The 16,542-nt window shown below is 37.9% G+C and overlaps 1 protein-coding gene across 1 annotated transcript; it reads left to right on the forward strand.

The window, feature by feature from the left end:
- The first annotated feature begins 10,625 nt into the window (after positions 1–10,625).
- On the forward strand, positions 10,626–15,441 carry GNG11 (G protein subunit gamma 11). The gene is made up of 2 exons (XM_003252500.4): positions 10,626–11,161; positions 15,018–15,441. Exons 1-2 carry the CDS (start codon positions 11,066–11,068, stop codon positions 15,141–15,143), a joined length of 222 nt encoding a protein of 73 aa, XP_003252548.1. The 5' UTR covers positions 10,626–11,065; the 3' UTR covers positions 15,144–15,441.
- The last annotated feature ends 1,101 nt before the right edge of the window (positions 15,442–16,542 follow it).

Genomic DNA, 16,542 nt, shown 5'->3' on the forward strand with positions numbered 1-16,542 from the left:
CCATCATTCTGTTTTTCTTAACATAGCTGGCACAGGGTTTAACAGATAATTGTCAAAAAATGTTGCTTAAAGTTCTTTAAAAAGAACTATGTTTTATAAATGATTCTATATTATTCTGAGTTGTCAGCATATATTTACTGTTTTATGTTTTTTCACTTCCCTTTCAACACTTACAATTTTCTACCAAGAAATTGTATGGTTAAATTTCTATTTTCTTTCCCAAACTTTCTCTTGCTTAAGGAATTAGGAAGCTTATTTTTCTGATATGCAGTTCACCTGTCTTGTGACTTTTCCTCAGAATGCCAACTGGGTTGAGGGTTCAGTCTGTGGTCACGGAGCACAGTGAATTTAACCAGCACCAGAATCACTGTTATAAGCATGCACTTAGGAGCCAGACAGTTCTGGCTCTGCCACTTTACTGCCCAACTCACTTTGGATAAGCTACTTAATTCTTTCTAAATTTGTTTCTCCTAGCATAGGATGAAGACAATAATGGTTATATCTTCTGTTTTGTGTGGGGGTTAAATAATACACTAATGCAGCTATAACACTCAGCATATTACCTGGCCTATGGTAAGATACAATAAGTGTTAACTAGTATTATTACTGAGAAAGGATCTAGACAAAATTTCCAAAATCCTTTAAGATACATGCTATTTTACCCTATCCTCATAGGACTCTCAACACCACAGTCTTTTCTTTAACAAGGTGAGCACACATGAGAGAGAAACCTCCATCACCTACATCAGGTCCTGGCATCCTATTGAGTTTGCATGAGTCACATTTCATTACCATTGTGTTAATGACTAAGAGAAAACTTGCCTCTGCTTCTGAAACAAATGACAAGTTGTAATTAACCAAATCAGAAATCACTTTTGTTGTCAGTGTTTTTCTTGTGGCTGTCTCACATTTACAGTGCTATTTTGTATACTTCAGTGATCAGAATACTCAGAAATACTAATTGACTGTCATCCATTAAAAAAACACATTAAAGTTATCTATTATTTGGTCTGGAAGGGAGTCTGAAAGTTGTACCAAAGTTTGGCTCCTAGCACAATGCCCTCCCACTCTGATCATCATAAATGCTCAACAAATACTTGTTGACTCTTGTCTAAACCCTTCATTTTGAAATGGAGAAAATAAAGTTTCAGAGAAGTCACCTGACAAATTTCTTCAGTCAAGACTCTGGGCTTCTGGCTGAACGGTCAGCAACATACCCCACCACGTGTCTTCATCAAATAGGCTCTGAATATTAAGGAATTCCGGGATTAGTTACTGAATCTCTTATCTATTTTTCCTCAAGAAAAGCTTTTTATCCTCCTATTTAAGTTTATAAAACCCTCTCCATACAGCCCTCCCAAACTCCACCAAGCACTTCCTGTGTCTCTCTCACACTCTATTTTCCCCCGTAGCACCATCACCATCTGGCATACTACAATTTATTTGTTTATTTAATTGTGGTTTACCTCTAGAAGTTTTCCACCTGCAAGTTAGTATTTATTTAGTGAAGTGTTCAGTACATCCCCTTTTCTCTGATTAAAATAAATACAAAGTAAGTTTTTGCTATGACATTCAGTTTACCATTGGAGACAGATTTTGAAGCCCAGCAATGTGAAGTTAAAACCCTGACTCTTCCACCTTGTCGTTGAGAACTTTGGACAAATTACCAAATGACTTCAACTATTTGAACATGTTTGTTTGTTTGTTCGTTTTTTGTATAAAACTAGAGATTAGGATAGATTATCTGAATACTTGTAATCCCTTAGATCACAAATGGGTATATAAAAAGAAGCCTAATAAATGTCCTCTATTATTATACTTCCCGTGGACATTTTCCCACCATCTGGAATTTGGTCATACTGATCCTCCACCTGAAATCTCCCTCCACTCCACCCTATTTCAGCCTTTTGAAATCCTACTCTTCTTATGAGACTATCTCTCCCAATCTACCTCAAGAGTATTTTGTGTATCTCTTAAGTCATTTAATATTACTGTACTTTCTCTTATTATAATTTCTATGGTTGTCTTAATTTCAGTGCTGTATTGGAAATTTCCCAAGCCAGAAGAACTGTTCATCTTTGAAACTGTCATATCAACTAACAAATTGTCTGGACAATGTAATTGACTTTTAAAGCAGGCAAGAACAGTGCTTACAAAATGTTTATATTGGATAATTCAGAATTCTTATTGACTTAATTAATGATTAAATCACCAGTAGGGGACAATTCCTGTTGCTTAAAACACAGATTGTCAGCAGGTTTTGAGTAAGAGAGAAATCACAGGAAGGAAGTATAGAGAAAGATGGTCCAGGAAGAAGGAAATGAAATCATGACTGTCCCACAGGCTACAGAGCTATAACTGTCAGTGACTTTGGTTTGTTCAGAATTTGTTATTTCAGGACCGGGATAACTAGGTTAAAGAGAATGAAGTAAGACTACAAGGCAACAAAAACCACCCCCACACAACCTTAACATGTGACCCTTTAACAAAATTTTCTGGTGTCATTAATGAGAATGAGTTATCATAGATACTACAATATATCATTTGAGCTACTTGGACTTTAAAGGTATTTTGCACACATAGGTGAGTGTAAGCTTTAGTAAGAAAAAAAAGAAAAGAAAACACCTCACTGTTGTTTTAATTTGTACTGGTTTTATTTTAGCCAAATTTTAAAACCAAGCTAATATCAATCTTCCTAAATTCCTAAAATATGAGTTAACATGAGGAAAATAGTAAACTGAGTAATGAGAATGATCAATTATGTATGATGGGAGTTAAAGTCTGATAGAAAAAAATGGTGAGGGAAATCTGTTTTTTTATTTTTATTTTATTTTATTTATTTTATTTTATTTTATTTTATTTTATTTCATTGAGACAGAGTCTCACTCTCTCACGCAGGCTGGAATACAGTGGTATGATCTCGACTCACTTGCAACCTCTGCCTCCCTGGTTCAAGTAATTCAGTCCCACCACGCCCGGCTAACTCTTTTTGTATTTTTAGTAGAGAAGGGGTTTTGCCATGTTGGCCAGGCTGGTCTCAAACTCCTAACCTCAAGTGATCCTCCCGCCACGGCCTCCCAAAGTACTGGTATTACAGGCCTGAGCCACCACTCCTGGCCTGAAAAATCATTTTGATATCATGAATTATAAGTAGTTGCTAAGATACTCAGAGCATCAGTCACAGATCACCTTTTGACTTGGCATTCTCTTTATCTAGAAAAGGAATCTTAGGGTCGGGTGCAGTGGCTCACGCCTGAGATCCCAGCACTTTGGGAGGCCTAGATGGGAGGATCACCTGAAGTCAGCAGTTTGAGACCAGCCTGGCCAACATGGTGAACCCTGTCTCTACCAAAACAAAAACAAAATTAAATATACAAAATTAGGTGGGCGTGGTGGCATGTGCCTCTAATTCCAGCTACTCAGGAGGCTGAGGCAGGAGAATCACTTGAACCCAGAAGGTGGAGGGTGGAGGCTGCAATGAGTAGAGATCACGCCATGTGTATACTTCTGAGAATTCAGGGATGATGATAAGACTGGAATTTAATAATTACTCATTCTCTTCCACCTTTACAAGTCACATTTTTGGAATGAGGAAAAAGATTTAATCAGTATGAAATCTGATGACATCCTTGACTTCTGTTGCCAGTTGTGTTCTGATTCCTGGGTCTTGTCTCCTTTGATGTTGGAGGCAGTGCCTACTGGAAATCTTTAGCTGGAGCGTGGCCAGCTGTTTTTCCTTTGTCTGGAGATATATCCAGAAGGAGTGGGAAGGGTGCAACTTTCTTCTTTCCTACAAAGTACATATGCATTGGTGGAAAGCAGAGAGAATCAAACTGAAATTATACAACCTGAAAATTTATTGTAATAAATAAATTCTTGGCATCTGGAGTATTTCGTTTTAAACCAAATCAGTCATCCCTTTTTCCTTCCCCTTAAGGTATCCAAATGTTGTAAAGAAGAGGTTACGTTGAAGAATGATCTGGCGAGGATCCACTGGTAAAGGGCATCCCAGAGGGCAAAAGTCTCTTCAAGGAGCTCAAAGGAGGCTGTGTGATTTCAAAATACCAAAAAAAAAAAATTAAACAAATTCTTGGAAATATCTGAAACGTTAACAATATGGATTTTTTTCACACATAATACTACTACTAAGCATGTACGTGAATTTTTAAATTTATAGATACAAACTTTTAACAAAAATTGGGATGTGGTAACCCATCATTCTATGTTTTTCTTAACATAGCTGGCACAGGGTTTAACACATAATTGCCAATAAATATTGCTTAATGTTCTTTAAAAAGAACTATGTTTTATAAATGATTCTATATTATTCTGAGTTGTCAGCATATATTTACTGTTTTATGTTTTTTCACTTCCCTTTCAACACTTACAATTTTCTACCAAGAAATTGTATGGTTAAATTTCTATTTTCTTTCCCAAACTTTCTCTTGCTTAAGGAATTAGGAAGCTTATTTTTCTGATATGCAGTTCACCTATCTTGTGACTTTTCCTCAGAATGCCAACTGGGTTGAGGGTTCAGTCTGTGGTCACGGAGCACAGTGAATTTAACCAGCACCAGAATCACTGTTATAAGCATGCACATAGGAGCCAGACAGTTCTGGCTCTGCCACTTTACTGCCCAACTCACTTTGGATAAGCTACTTAATTCTTTCTAAATTTGTTTCTCCTAGCATAGGATGAAGACAATAATGGTTATATCTTCTGTTTTGTGTGGGGGTTAAGTAATACACTAATGCAACTATAGCACTCAGCATATTACCTGGCCCATGGTAAGATATAATAAGTGTTAACTAGTATTATTACTGAGAAAGGATCTACACAAAATTTCTAAAATACTTTAAGAAACATGCTATTTTACCCTATCCTCATAAGACTCTCAACACCACAGTCTTTTCTTTAACAAGGTGAGCACACATGAGAGAGAAATCTCCATCACCTACATCAGGTCCTTCTGGCATCCTATTGAGTTTACATGAGTCACATTTCACTACCGTTGTGTTAATGACTAAGAGAAAACTTACCTCTGCTTCTGAAACAAATGACAAGTTGTAATTACCTAAATCAGAAACCACTTTTGTGGTCAGTGTTTCCTTGTTGCTGTCTCACATTTACAGTGCTATTTTGTATACTTCAGTGATCAGAATACTCAGAAATACTAATTGACTGTCATCCATTAAAAAAACACATTAAAATTATCTATTATTTGGTCTGGAAGGGAGTCTGAAAGTTGTACCAAAGTTTGGCTCCTAGCACAATGCCCTCCCACTCTGATCATCATAAATGTTCAACAAATATCTGTTGACTCTTGTCTAAACCCTTCATTTTGAAATGGAGAAAATAAAGTTTCAGAGAAGTCACCTGACAAATTTCTTCAGTCAAGACTCTGGGCTTCTGGCTGAACGGTCAGCAACATACCCCACCACTGTCTTCATCAAATATGCTTTGAGTATTAAGGAATTCCGGGATTAGTTACTGAATGTCTTATCTATTTTTCCTCAAGAAAAGCTTTTTATCCTCCTATTTAAGTTTACAAAACCCTCTCCATACAGCCCTCCCAAACTCCACCAAGCACTTCCTGTGTCTCTCTCGCACTCTATTTTCCCCCATAGCACCATCACCATCTGGCATACTACAATTTATTTGTTTATTTAATTGTGGTTTATCTCTAGAAGTTTTCCACCTGCAAGTTAGTATTTATTTAGTGAAGTGTTCAGTATATTTCCCTTTCTCTGATTAAAATAAATACAAAGTAAGTACATGCTATGGCATTCAGTAACCTGTAGAAGATGGTCCTAACCAACATCTCTAACTTTCAGTTGACCATTGGAGACAGAGTTTGAAGCCCAAAAATTCAAAATTAAAACCCCAACTCTTCCATCTTGTCATTGAGAACTTGGAGAAATGACTTGAACTTTTTGAATCTGTTTTTTTTCATACATAAAATTAGTGATTAGGCTAGATTATCTGAATACTTATAATCTCTTAGATCAGAAACGGGTACATAGAAAGAAGCCTAATCAATGTCCTCTATTATTACACTTCCCATGGACATTTTCCCACCATCTGGAATTTGGTCATACTGATCCCTCCACCTGAAATCTCCCTCCACTCCACCCCATTTCAGCCTTTTGAAATCCTACTCTTCTTATGAGACTATCTTTGCCATTCTACCTCAAGAGTATTTTGTGTGTCTCTTAAGTCATTTAACATTACTTTACTTTTTCTCATTATAATTTCTATGGTTGTTTTAATTTCAGCACTACATTGGAAATTTCCCAAGTCAGAAACACTGTTCATCTTTAAAAAGTGTCATATCAACTAACAAATTGTCTGGACAATGTAATTGACTTTAAAAGCAGGCAACAGTGGTGCTTATAAAAGTTTATATTGGATCAAACTTCCTAAATGCCTAAATAATGTGTTTACATGAGCAAAATAGTAAACTAAGTAATGAGAATGATCAGCTATATATGATGAGAGTTAAAGTAATATAGAAACAAAATTGGTAAGAGAAATCATTTTTTAAAATTTTTATTTTATTTTATTTTATTTTTTTGAGATGGAGTCTTACTCTCTTGCCCAGGGTGGAGTGCAGTGGTACGATCTTGGCTCACTGCAACCTCTGCCTCCTGGGCTCAAGCAATTTCGTGCCACCACACCTGGCTACTTTTTTTTTCTTTTTCTTTTTTTTAAAATTTTTTTTAGTAGAGAAGGGATTTCATCATTCTGGCCAGGCTGATCTCGAACTCTTGACCTCATGTGAGCCTCCTGCCTCAGCCTCTCAAAGCGCTGGGATTACAGGTGAGAGCCACCACTCCCAGCCAGAGAAATCATTTTGATGTCATGAATTATAAGTAGTTGCTAAGATACTCAGAGCATCAGACACAGATCATCCTTTGACTTGGCATTCTCTTCATCTAGAAAAGGAATCTTAGGGCTGGGTGCAGTGGCTCACGCCTGTAATCCCAGCACTTTGGGAGGCCTAGGTGGGAGGATTATGTGAGATCAGGAGTTTGAGACCAGCCTGGCCAACAGGGTGAAACCCCGTCTCTACTAAAAAAGAAAAGAAAAAAAGAAAAACAAAATTAGCTGGCCGTGGTGGCACGGGTCTGTAATCCCAGCTACTCGGGAGGCTGAGGCAGCAGAATCACTTGAACCCGGAAGACGGAGGTTGCAGTGAGCAGAGATCGCGCCATTGCACTCCAGCCTGGGCAACAAGAGCGAAACTCCTTTCCCCGCCCAAGAAAAAGAAATAAAAGAAAAGGAATCTTAGGTAGGTAGTTAACAGGAAACAAATGAGCTCCTGAAAATTGCCTCATGATTGTTTTAACAGATTAAAACAAATATCAAATGAACCAAGAGTGTGTAAAATGTACTTTCTTTAAAGAAACCATAATTTCAATGGTCGAAACAGTTACTATGCACTTTTTAAATTTATTTATATATTATTTATTTGTTTATTTTTATTTATTTATTTTTTTGTAGAGACCAGGGTCTCAGTATGTTGCCTAGGCTGGTCTCAAACTCCTGAATCTTTTGTCTCCCGTGATCCTCCTGTGTCGGCCTCTCAAAGTCACTCTATGAATTTTAGAAGAGCAGACTTTGAAAGGTAACCTAGTTCACTTACACCAAATAAAAAAGCAGAAATAATGTGTTTCTTGCAAAAATCACAAGATAAAATAAGACCAGAATCCTGATCTTTTTTGAGTTCAAGTTAGTATTAGCTTAATTCCAGTTTAACTGCCTTCAATGTTTTATTTTTCTTTATATAGATTTTTAACAACATAATAAATCACAAAAATTGTCAAAACCTTGTTTTTCCTATTTTTGCATACCAAGGTAAAAATTTCATGGTTGTTACTCTTTTATAATTTATTTTTATTAACTAATTTCTATAAAACATTTGTGAAAAGACAGTGGGCTAATCAAAGTTCATTGCTGGTTGCACCTGTCATTTTTACTAAAGAATGCTTTCTACTCATACTACTTGTAAAATAACTTTTACTGGGGTAATATGTAAAATATAAGTAAAAACTTAAAACATTTGTACACAGCTAAACAAATTTTAAAGTTTATTTATTCAAAATTTTTGAATATTGCTGATAAACTATTTCTGCAAGTATATATGAGAAATTGCTTAACATGGTTCTTCTCTGGGAGGTAAATTCAGTGTCTAGGCATAGAAGACTACACATCCTTTTGTTAAAAAAAATGTTCTCATCATTTTACTATTTAAAACCAAACAGGGCCAGGTGCGGTGGCTCACGCCTGTAATCCCAGCACTTTGAGAGGCCCAGGCAGGTGGATCACGAGGTCAGGAGATCGAGACCATCCTGGCTAACACAGTGAAACCCCCGTCTCTACTAAAAATACAAAAAAATTAGCTGGGCGTGGTGGTGGGCGCCTGTAGTCCCAGCTACTCGGGAGGCTGAGGCAGGAGAATGACGTGAACCCAGGAGGCGGAGCTTGTAGAGAGCCGAGATGGCGCCACTGCACTCCAACCTGGATGACAGAGCAAGACCCCATCTCAAAAAAACAAATAAACAAGCAAAAAAACAGCAACAATAAAACCTTTTTCAGAATGCTGTGTAATCATGCAATTTCAACATTTTGCAATTCACTTCAGTTTAATCAATTTACTTAAGATATTAGAATATGAATTATTTAATAACAATAAAAAAGACTAACAAGTATTTTGTTTCTAATATGTCTCATAATACGATGGGAAAAGTTAAAGAATCAATATGGGCTTATAAATATTTATCCCTCTAAGCAGCTAGATGATTTCATGGGAAAGAAATTTCCAAGCCAAAATAATTATATTTTTATGACTTAGAACAAACACACATTAACAAAAAATTAGCCGGGGGTGGTGGCAGGCGCCTGTAGTCGCAGATCCTCAGGAGGCTGAGGCAGGAGAAGGGCGTGAACCCGGGAGGCGGAGCTTGCAGTGAGCCGAGATCGCGCCACTCACTCCAGCCTGGGCGACAGAGCGAGATTCCGTCTCAAAAAAAAAAAAAAAAAGAACAAACACACAATAATTTATTTAACTAATTTATTTAATTAGGTGCTGAACCTATTTAATGTAGGCCACATTCACGTTGATTACTTTCACTAATTTATTTAAGGTATTTTTAACCAACCTTTTAAACTTAAGTAACAGAAAATTTTAAAAATGAATTAGTGCAGAAGACAGATATGGACATTTGTCTCGTCTCCCTGCTTATTTACAAGTAAACTTCAGAAGATGCTCTAACTACTTTAAGCCTGGAAAACCCTGGTATTTCAAATATTGAAAGTGAAGCTCTTAAACATTTTCTTTGTGAAAATAATTTATCATATATAGGCATACAAACACAATTAGAAACACAACATAGCTTAGCTGATTCACTACCTTCCCTGCCTTACTATACATTTTACAAATTAGAAAACCAAAACTAAGAAAAATTAAGTGACTTCTTCAGTGATGGCCTGTGGCAGAGCTGGAACTACAAGCCAGGAGTATTCATTAGGTGGTTCACTGTTCTTTTCACTCTAATTTATTCATTGAGGATGAGTGGAGCGTGGTAAGAAACTAGGAACAAACAAAAACTCCTGCTTCCTAAACAGGGAATGGTCATGGGTGTCTTGGGTCAGCTACTCTGAAATATTAAGTTAATGCCTCCACTCTTCATTTGCATTTGACTCTGTGAGGCAGGAGGTTATCTCTGGAAAGAAAGAGAAATATCCAACTGCTACGGAAGTTTCTTACATTCACATTTGATTTTTCTTCTATTCTTTTGACCACCATTAACAAGATTTTAGTTATAGTTAAAGGGAAAGTTTTATTGCACGTAAACATTTTTCACATCGGACACTTTTCCTGGCTTTCCAGAGCAACAGCTAGATAAATAGTGCTTTCCAGAAAGTGGAGAAACTAATACTAAATGAATCCACTGCCTACATCCGGGAAGGTTCAGGAGCCAGGAATTCAAAATCCTTGGTGTCAAGTGTCACCCAAAACTTGGGGTTGGGGAGTGGAGAAAGGCTTTCGGTGAAGAACTTTAAGATTCCTGCTTCTGTCTTCTCTTATATCATCTTTTGATGCACCACTCTACAAAACGTTCCCCCCGGAAAAATAAAAAAATACAAACTCTGCTGCTGTTGAGGACGCAGATGATTATTTAATAACAGAAAATGTCCTTGCAACTTATAAACGATATTCACACCCTGTTGCCCCCTCCTCGCCCAAAATGTATAAACCCATATTAGGCCTGGAACAAGCCGGATGGACACAAATGAGCAGAGCACTGGTGGATATTTCTGGGATTAGGGTTGAGCTTCATTTTCTTTTGAGTCTTTTCTTAAGCGTCCACATTCCCCATATGCATTTATTACGTTGGTGCAAAACTAATTGCACCAACCTATATATGTAATTAGAGAAAAGTAATTACTTTTGCACCAACATATGTATGTAATTAGGGAAAAGCTATATCTAGCATATTTTTAAAACTCTTTGAGAGGTGAAGGGTAGTTATTTCCTGCTGGGTAGTGTACTCCTTTTCCTTGCTTCACAAACAAAACCCGGATGTGACTTGGAAACGGAAAAAAAAGCGGGGGGGGGGGGGGCGCGGAGAACAAAAAGTAAAACTTCTGCAGTTCCCAGCCCTGCAGCCCCAGCCCAGCCGTCCCCCGCGGGCGTGGCAGGTCCTGAGTCAGGGCCTGTCCGGGGCCAGCATCCCTGCTGGGCAATTGAGCAGCGGGAAGCTGCTTGGACCCAGTCTCAAACGTAACTGTAACCTAGCACCCGGGCAGGCCTCCTGGGTTGCGGGGACTTGAGAAAAGGCAGAGTTCTCAGGTCCTAGGAAGCTGGGGCGCGCTGGCGTGACAAGCGTCCCGGAAGAAGCCAAGCCCTCGGGGAGCTGGGGACCGCAGCAGGGCTGCAGTCACATCCTGTGCGGGTGGGCGGCGGGCCAGGCCCCGCAGTTGTTTCGGGACGCGCCGAGCTTCGCCGCTGTTCCAGCGGCTCCGCTGCCCGAGCTAGCCCGAGCCCAGTTCTGGGGCGAAAATGCCTGCCCTTCACATCGAAGATTTGCCAGAGAAGGAAAAACTGAAAATGGAAGTTGAGCAGCTTCGCAAAGAAGTGAAGTTGCAGAGACAACAAGTAAGTTGGCTGTTCCGGAATATTTCCTTCTCTGAAATGAAGCAGAGTCCGGTTTTTCCTGCTTAGTAACAGTGAAGCAAATAGTTTAGCTTATTTTTTCCCCTTCTTTGTAGCTTCTCTTCTCACCACCCTTTGGCAGTGCCTGGGGACTGCCAGCTGATATGGGGAAATCTTAGGAGGTAGAGGAGGGAGCAAGGATCTGATAAGGAATTTAAGGCCAAATGTCCTAACTTTTAAGATGCCTAGGAAGGGGAAAACAGACAAGAAATCTTGCTTTCCATTAGACAGCTGTTTTTCAAAACTCACTTTTAGGAAAAAAGCGGATAGCTACTTGATTCTTTGATCTTTTACACTTCTAGAAAGGATGATATTTGAGAGAAATTTTCTAAAACCGTATTTTAAAGTCTTACAAGTACATTATTTAATTTTGAATTTTACCAGTGGCCTTCAGTGATATGCAAAGAACAGTCCACCGAAACTTGGGAGCAAAATATTAGAATATCTATCTTTATTTATTTGTAAATCTCATCCCTTTATAATTTTCACTTTGTTTTATAAGTATGCAATTAATACAATAGTATCTGTACTTATTTATAAATAATTATACATACACTGTGGTGCATATGAAAATTTTTTTTGGTGATCACAATTTAAAAGTTTTAGAGACTATTGATAGAGATTACCATTTCAGTGAGAACATATGACCCAGTATTCAATATTCTCCACTGAAACGTCTTGGGAGTTTTATGAGTTTTACTTCAATTTCTTACTGGTCATCAGGACCTTCCTTTAGACACTAATCCCTCTTCCTGTTTTAACTCAATCAGGCATCCTGTAGACTAGGAAAGGTCTTTGAGTAGATATTGTTTAAAGATAATTAACCTTTCCTCTTCAGCAAGAAAATTTTGAGCTGATCTTATTTATTATGGTTTAGCACTAGAAAAAAAAAATTAAGAAAAACAATGGAAATGAAGCATTATAATATGCTCACTTGCCTTCTTGTTCTAGTTATAATAAATCTGTTAAGGGGAAGAGTCTTCACTCTTGAGTGATGATTACAAGATGCAGGCATTTTTGTGTTTTACTTTTTACATATTTCTTTTCTCAAATTTAACCTTTCACATCCAAATCCCTGCTCTTCCTAGCTTTTATAATGAAATGTCCCTTCTATCATGTTAAGGGTTTGTAGCTTTAAAAATACCAATGTGTTCAAAGGGGAAAAAAAGGAAGTTACACTACCCAATCAATAAGCATGCTTCTTGAAACCTTAAGGGACCCATTTTATGGATGGCGAAGTTCCCAGTACAGCAAGTGCTGGCCACTTACATATGTTCACACAATAAACCTTAGGAGTTACATATTAAACAGAGTTTCATAAGCTGAAGTACAGCATTGTCTACGCAAGGTTCTAATATCTTAATATTTGGTGTCACTGTGCAGAACTTAGGAAAAAAGACAAGTGTCTTCTACTTACTCAGAGTTTTAAGTTAGCTATTGGACAGGGATGTGGATGCAACTGACTATGTAAAAATTGACTGTATCATTCATTAGCAGTTTCTCCCTGCTAGCCAGCCTGACACTTTAGGACACGGCCTGTGGCATCAACTTCCCACCTCCAGAAACCTCAAGTGTATGCCAGAGGGAGAAAAAACTTTGGGTATATGTATCCTCAGGAAATACAGAAAGAGGCATCTAAATCTCAACAATAATATTAAGACATTTGATTATACACTTGGAATTATACATTATTATTGCTAGGCAAGCATTGGAATGCTTAGAGATCATTCATCTCCCTCACTTTAAGGATTAAAAAAAACTTGAGTCCCCCAAAGGCTAACTAGATCCACATTTAAGACCACAGTGATAGGGCAGGTACTAAAAACATTCTTCTTCTCATGCCCAGTCCATTATTCAGTCAATAAATAGTTAACATCTGGGCTATGTGTTCAGTCCTTAACTTAGGCCCAGACAAAACTTGCAAGTTGCATTCTGGCTGTAGTTAAATGTTTATCAAACATATCCTCTTGATTACGGAAGGAAATGTATCGGAGGAGTAATTACTCACATTTGGAGGTTACAGACCTCTTCTGAAACCTAATGAAAAAAACCTTGTAAGAAAAGATTCAATGTAGGGAGCATGAATCGTGTCGAGAAATTAATCTGGGACCATAGACCCTAAGTTATGGACACGTGCATTATCGACTCTAAAAATTCACTTAAAATGCATGCACTCTGAATGTCAGCAAACGAGAGCAAATGTTATCTGAAAGAATTGTACTTGAAAGATTTTATTTTGCCAGATTTTAAGTCACAGAACTACATCACCTAGTTTTCAATTTGAGGTCAGAGGCTTCCACACTGATTTGCAAAGGATAATCATTTGGGGTGTGGAAGTAAAATATTAACATTACTATTTCTGTTTAGTTTTAAACCTCACCCATTTATAATTTCCAGTTTATGTTTTATAATTTTGCATGATGTATTAACAAAGCAGTGTCTGTGCTTATTTGTAGTTAAAAATTACATTCATTTTGGGATACATATGCAAACATGTTTTAGTAGTAACCATTAAAACAGTTTGAGGTTACTAATTTAGATTACTAATTCATTGGGAACATTTGCCCAGTTTTCAGAGGTCTCCATTTAAATTGCTGGTGCAGCCCGGCGCGGTGGCCCACGCCTGTAATCCCAGCACTTTGGAATGCCAAGGCGGGCAGATCACAAGGTCAGGAGATCAAGACCATGCTGGCTAATGTGGTGAAACCCCGTCTCTACTAAAAATACAAAAAATTAGCCAGGTGTGGTGGCAGGCGCCTGTAGTCCCAGCTACTCGGGAGGCTGAGGCAGGAGAATGGCTAGAATCCGGGAGGCGGAGCTTGCAGTGAGCCGAGATCCCGCCACTGCACTCCGGCCTGGGCAACAGAGCCAGACTCCGTCTCAAAAATAAATAGTTAAATTAAATTAAATTAAATTTGCTGGTACTTCTGTAATTTTTACCTTAAATTTCTTACTAGCAATACAGGCCTTCATTAAAACCCCAATTTCTTTTCTTTTTATTCTTTTTTTTAACTCATTCTTGCAACCTGTCTTTTAAGGATAGACTTTTTGAAGAAACTATTCTTTTAAGAATAGACTTTCTGAAGACACTATTCAATTTTTTTCTCCATCACAGAAAAAAATTTATTCTCAGATAAGCCTAATAAGTCTCAGATAAGTCTTTTATTATGATCATTGCCCTCATACAGCAGGAAGAAATTCTGAGGAGCAACACAGAGTGAGATATTTGGACGACTCCAATCTTTCCAGAGTCAGGCTTTTTTCAAAGCTTCTATCATTTCGTGAAATTTCAGAACATGGCACACACCCATAAGTGAGAATCGTGGCATTACACACCCCAAAACGTTTGGGGATTAGCTACTACTGCACCTGCTCATTAGCATGGAAAATTAAAATAAGATTATATTTTAGTTCCTAAAATATTGTAGACATGGCATAACTGTATTTTAGCAGAGGAAGGAAATGATATGGGACACAATGGAAAAAAAATTGCTGGAGATGATTTATTTAATGCAGTGACTTTCAAACATTTTTGAATTTGACCAACGACCAATAGTAAGAAATATATTTTACATAGGTTGTATCATAGGTATAGTAATAGAATAAAAATATTAGAGTGCAGCGCCCAGATTTTTTATATGTATTATATATATAATACACACACACACACACACACACATATGAATGTAAAAAAATGTTTAAAAACTTCTTGTATTCAATTACACTTATTTCATTAAAGTGTAGGGACAAAGTTTAAACAACTCTAACCTAATGTATTCTCTTTTTTTCTGTACTTAAGGTGTCTAAATGTTCTGAAGAAATAAAGAACTATATTGAAGAACGTTCTGGAGAGGATCCTCTAGTAAAGGGAATTCCAGAAGACAAGAACCCCTTTAAAGAAAAAGGCAGCTGCGTTATTTCATAAATAACTTGGGAGAAACTGCATCCTAAGCAGAAGAACTAGTTTGTTTTAGTTTTCCCAGATAAAACCAACATGCTTTTTAAGGAAGGAAGAATGAAATTAAAAGGAGACTTTCTTAAGCACCATATAGATAGGGTTATGTATAAAAGCATATGTGCTACTCATCTTTGCTCACCATGCAGTCTTTTTTAAGAGGGCAGAGAGTATCAGATGTACAATTATGGAAATAAGAACATCACTTGAGCATGACACTTCTTTCAGTATATTGCTTGATGCTTCAAATAAAGTTTTGTCTTGGGAAGATGAGTGTTGGTGATTTAAGAAGACACTTTTCATGCATTAACTTTTATATTTCTCCCCATAATCTTTTGGGTGTGGAGTATGATTCGTTTTGGAATATGATTCAGAAGATTAGGTGGTTGGACAGATCACATCTCCAATCTCTGCATCAATGGTTTAGAGTGCTGAGTTCTGACCTCTGGAATGTGTTTGATCTAACTTTAACTATTAAGAAACTGAGCAGGTAGAATTCCTATAACACTGACAGAAGTCAGATGATCTGAGTCAGGAACAAGGTCAAGCCACATCTATGTTAGTACTTCCCTAGTTTGTCATCATTTAAATCTTCTTAGTAGTGCTCCTGTAGTAGTAGCCTTTAAGAAAATACTGAGTTGGGGTTCAGGAAGAGTGCCCTGCCTCTCCGCAGCGTAGTGGCCAGGCCAGCCCTGGCTTTGAGGGCCAGTACTTATGCCTGCACAGAGCTACATCTCCCATGTGCTCTCCAGGTCTTGGGCATGGCACTACTCCAGTTCTGTGGCATTGGTGCAGACACTTAGGCCTCTGCACTCATGCTTGCCAGCATTTTCCAGCAGGCCTGGGCCAAACATGCCTTTTTTTCTTCTCCTCCAAAGGAACCAGTGACTCTTTGCCCACTTTAAAGATTAGTTGGTCTTTTTCTTACTGATTTGTAGGAATTCTTCATATATTCTGGCCATTTATTCATGGTTGGTGATATGTGTTGCGAATACCTTCTCCCAGTCTGTGGCTTACCTTTTCACAGTGACCTTCCCTTCAGTGGTTTTACCCTGCAGGGGCAACATGTCAGAGTATAACTCCTGCTCAAGTTCATAACAAAGGTACCTGAAGCCCAAACCTCACAAAAAGGGACCTTTCTTTCTCTCCTTGAGCATTCTCCCGCTTTCTCCTCCGTCTTTTGGGTCAAAATTGCTCCAAGTTTGAGCCAAAAGAAAAACGTGGAAAAACCCTTGCTGGTTAGCTCTAGCTCAAATGGACTTAGTTATTAGCTTGACCTGCAATTTTCAATGTGGCACCAGAAGCCAATGTTTCTCCTTGACTAGCTCTTTTCTCCCACTTAGACATGTAGGTATACATTACTATCAAG

This window comes from Nomascus leucogenys, chromosome 11 (genome assembly GCF_006542625.1).
Source record: "Nomascus leucogenys isolate Asia chromosome 11, Asia_NLE_v1, whole genome shotgun sequence".
In the NCBI taxonomy this organism is placed as follows: Eukaryota; Metazoa; Chordata; class Mammalia; order Primates; family Hylobatidae; genus Nomascus; species Nomascus leucogenys.

Bases quoted from the DNA above. Each gene is read 5' to 3' on its own strand.
- GNG11 (XM_003252500.4), top strand. From the start codon at position 11,066: ATGCCTGCCCTTCACATCGAAGATTTGCCAGAGAAGGAAAAACTGAAA. The intron at 11,162-15,017 runs GTAAGTTGGCTG...TCTGTACTTAAG, and splicing joins TGAAGTTGCAGAGACAACAA to GTGTCTAAATGTTCTGAAGA.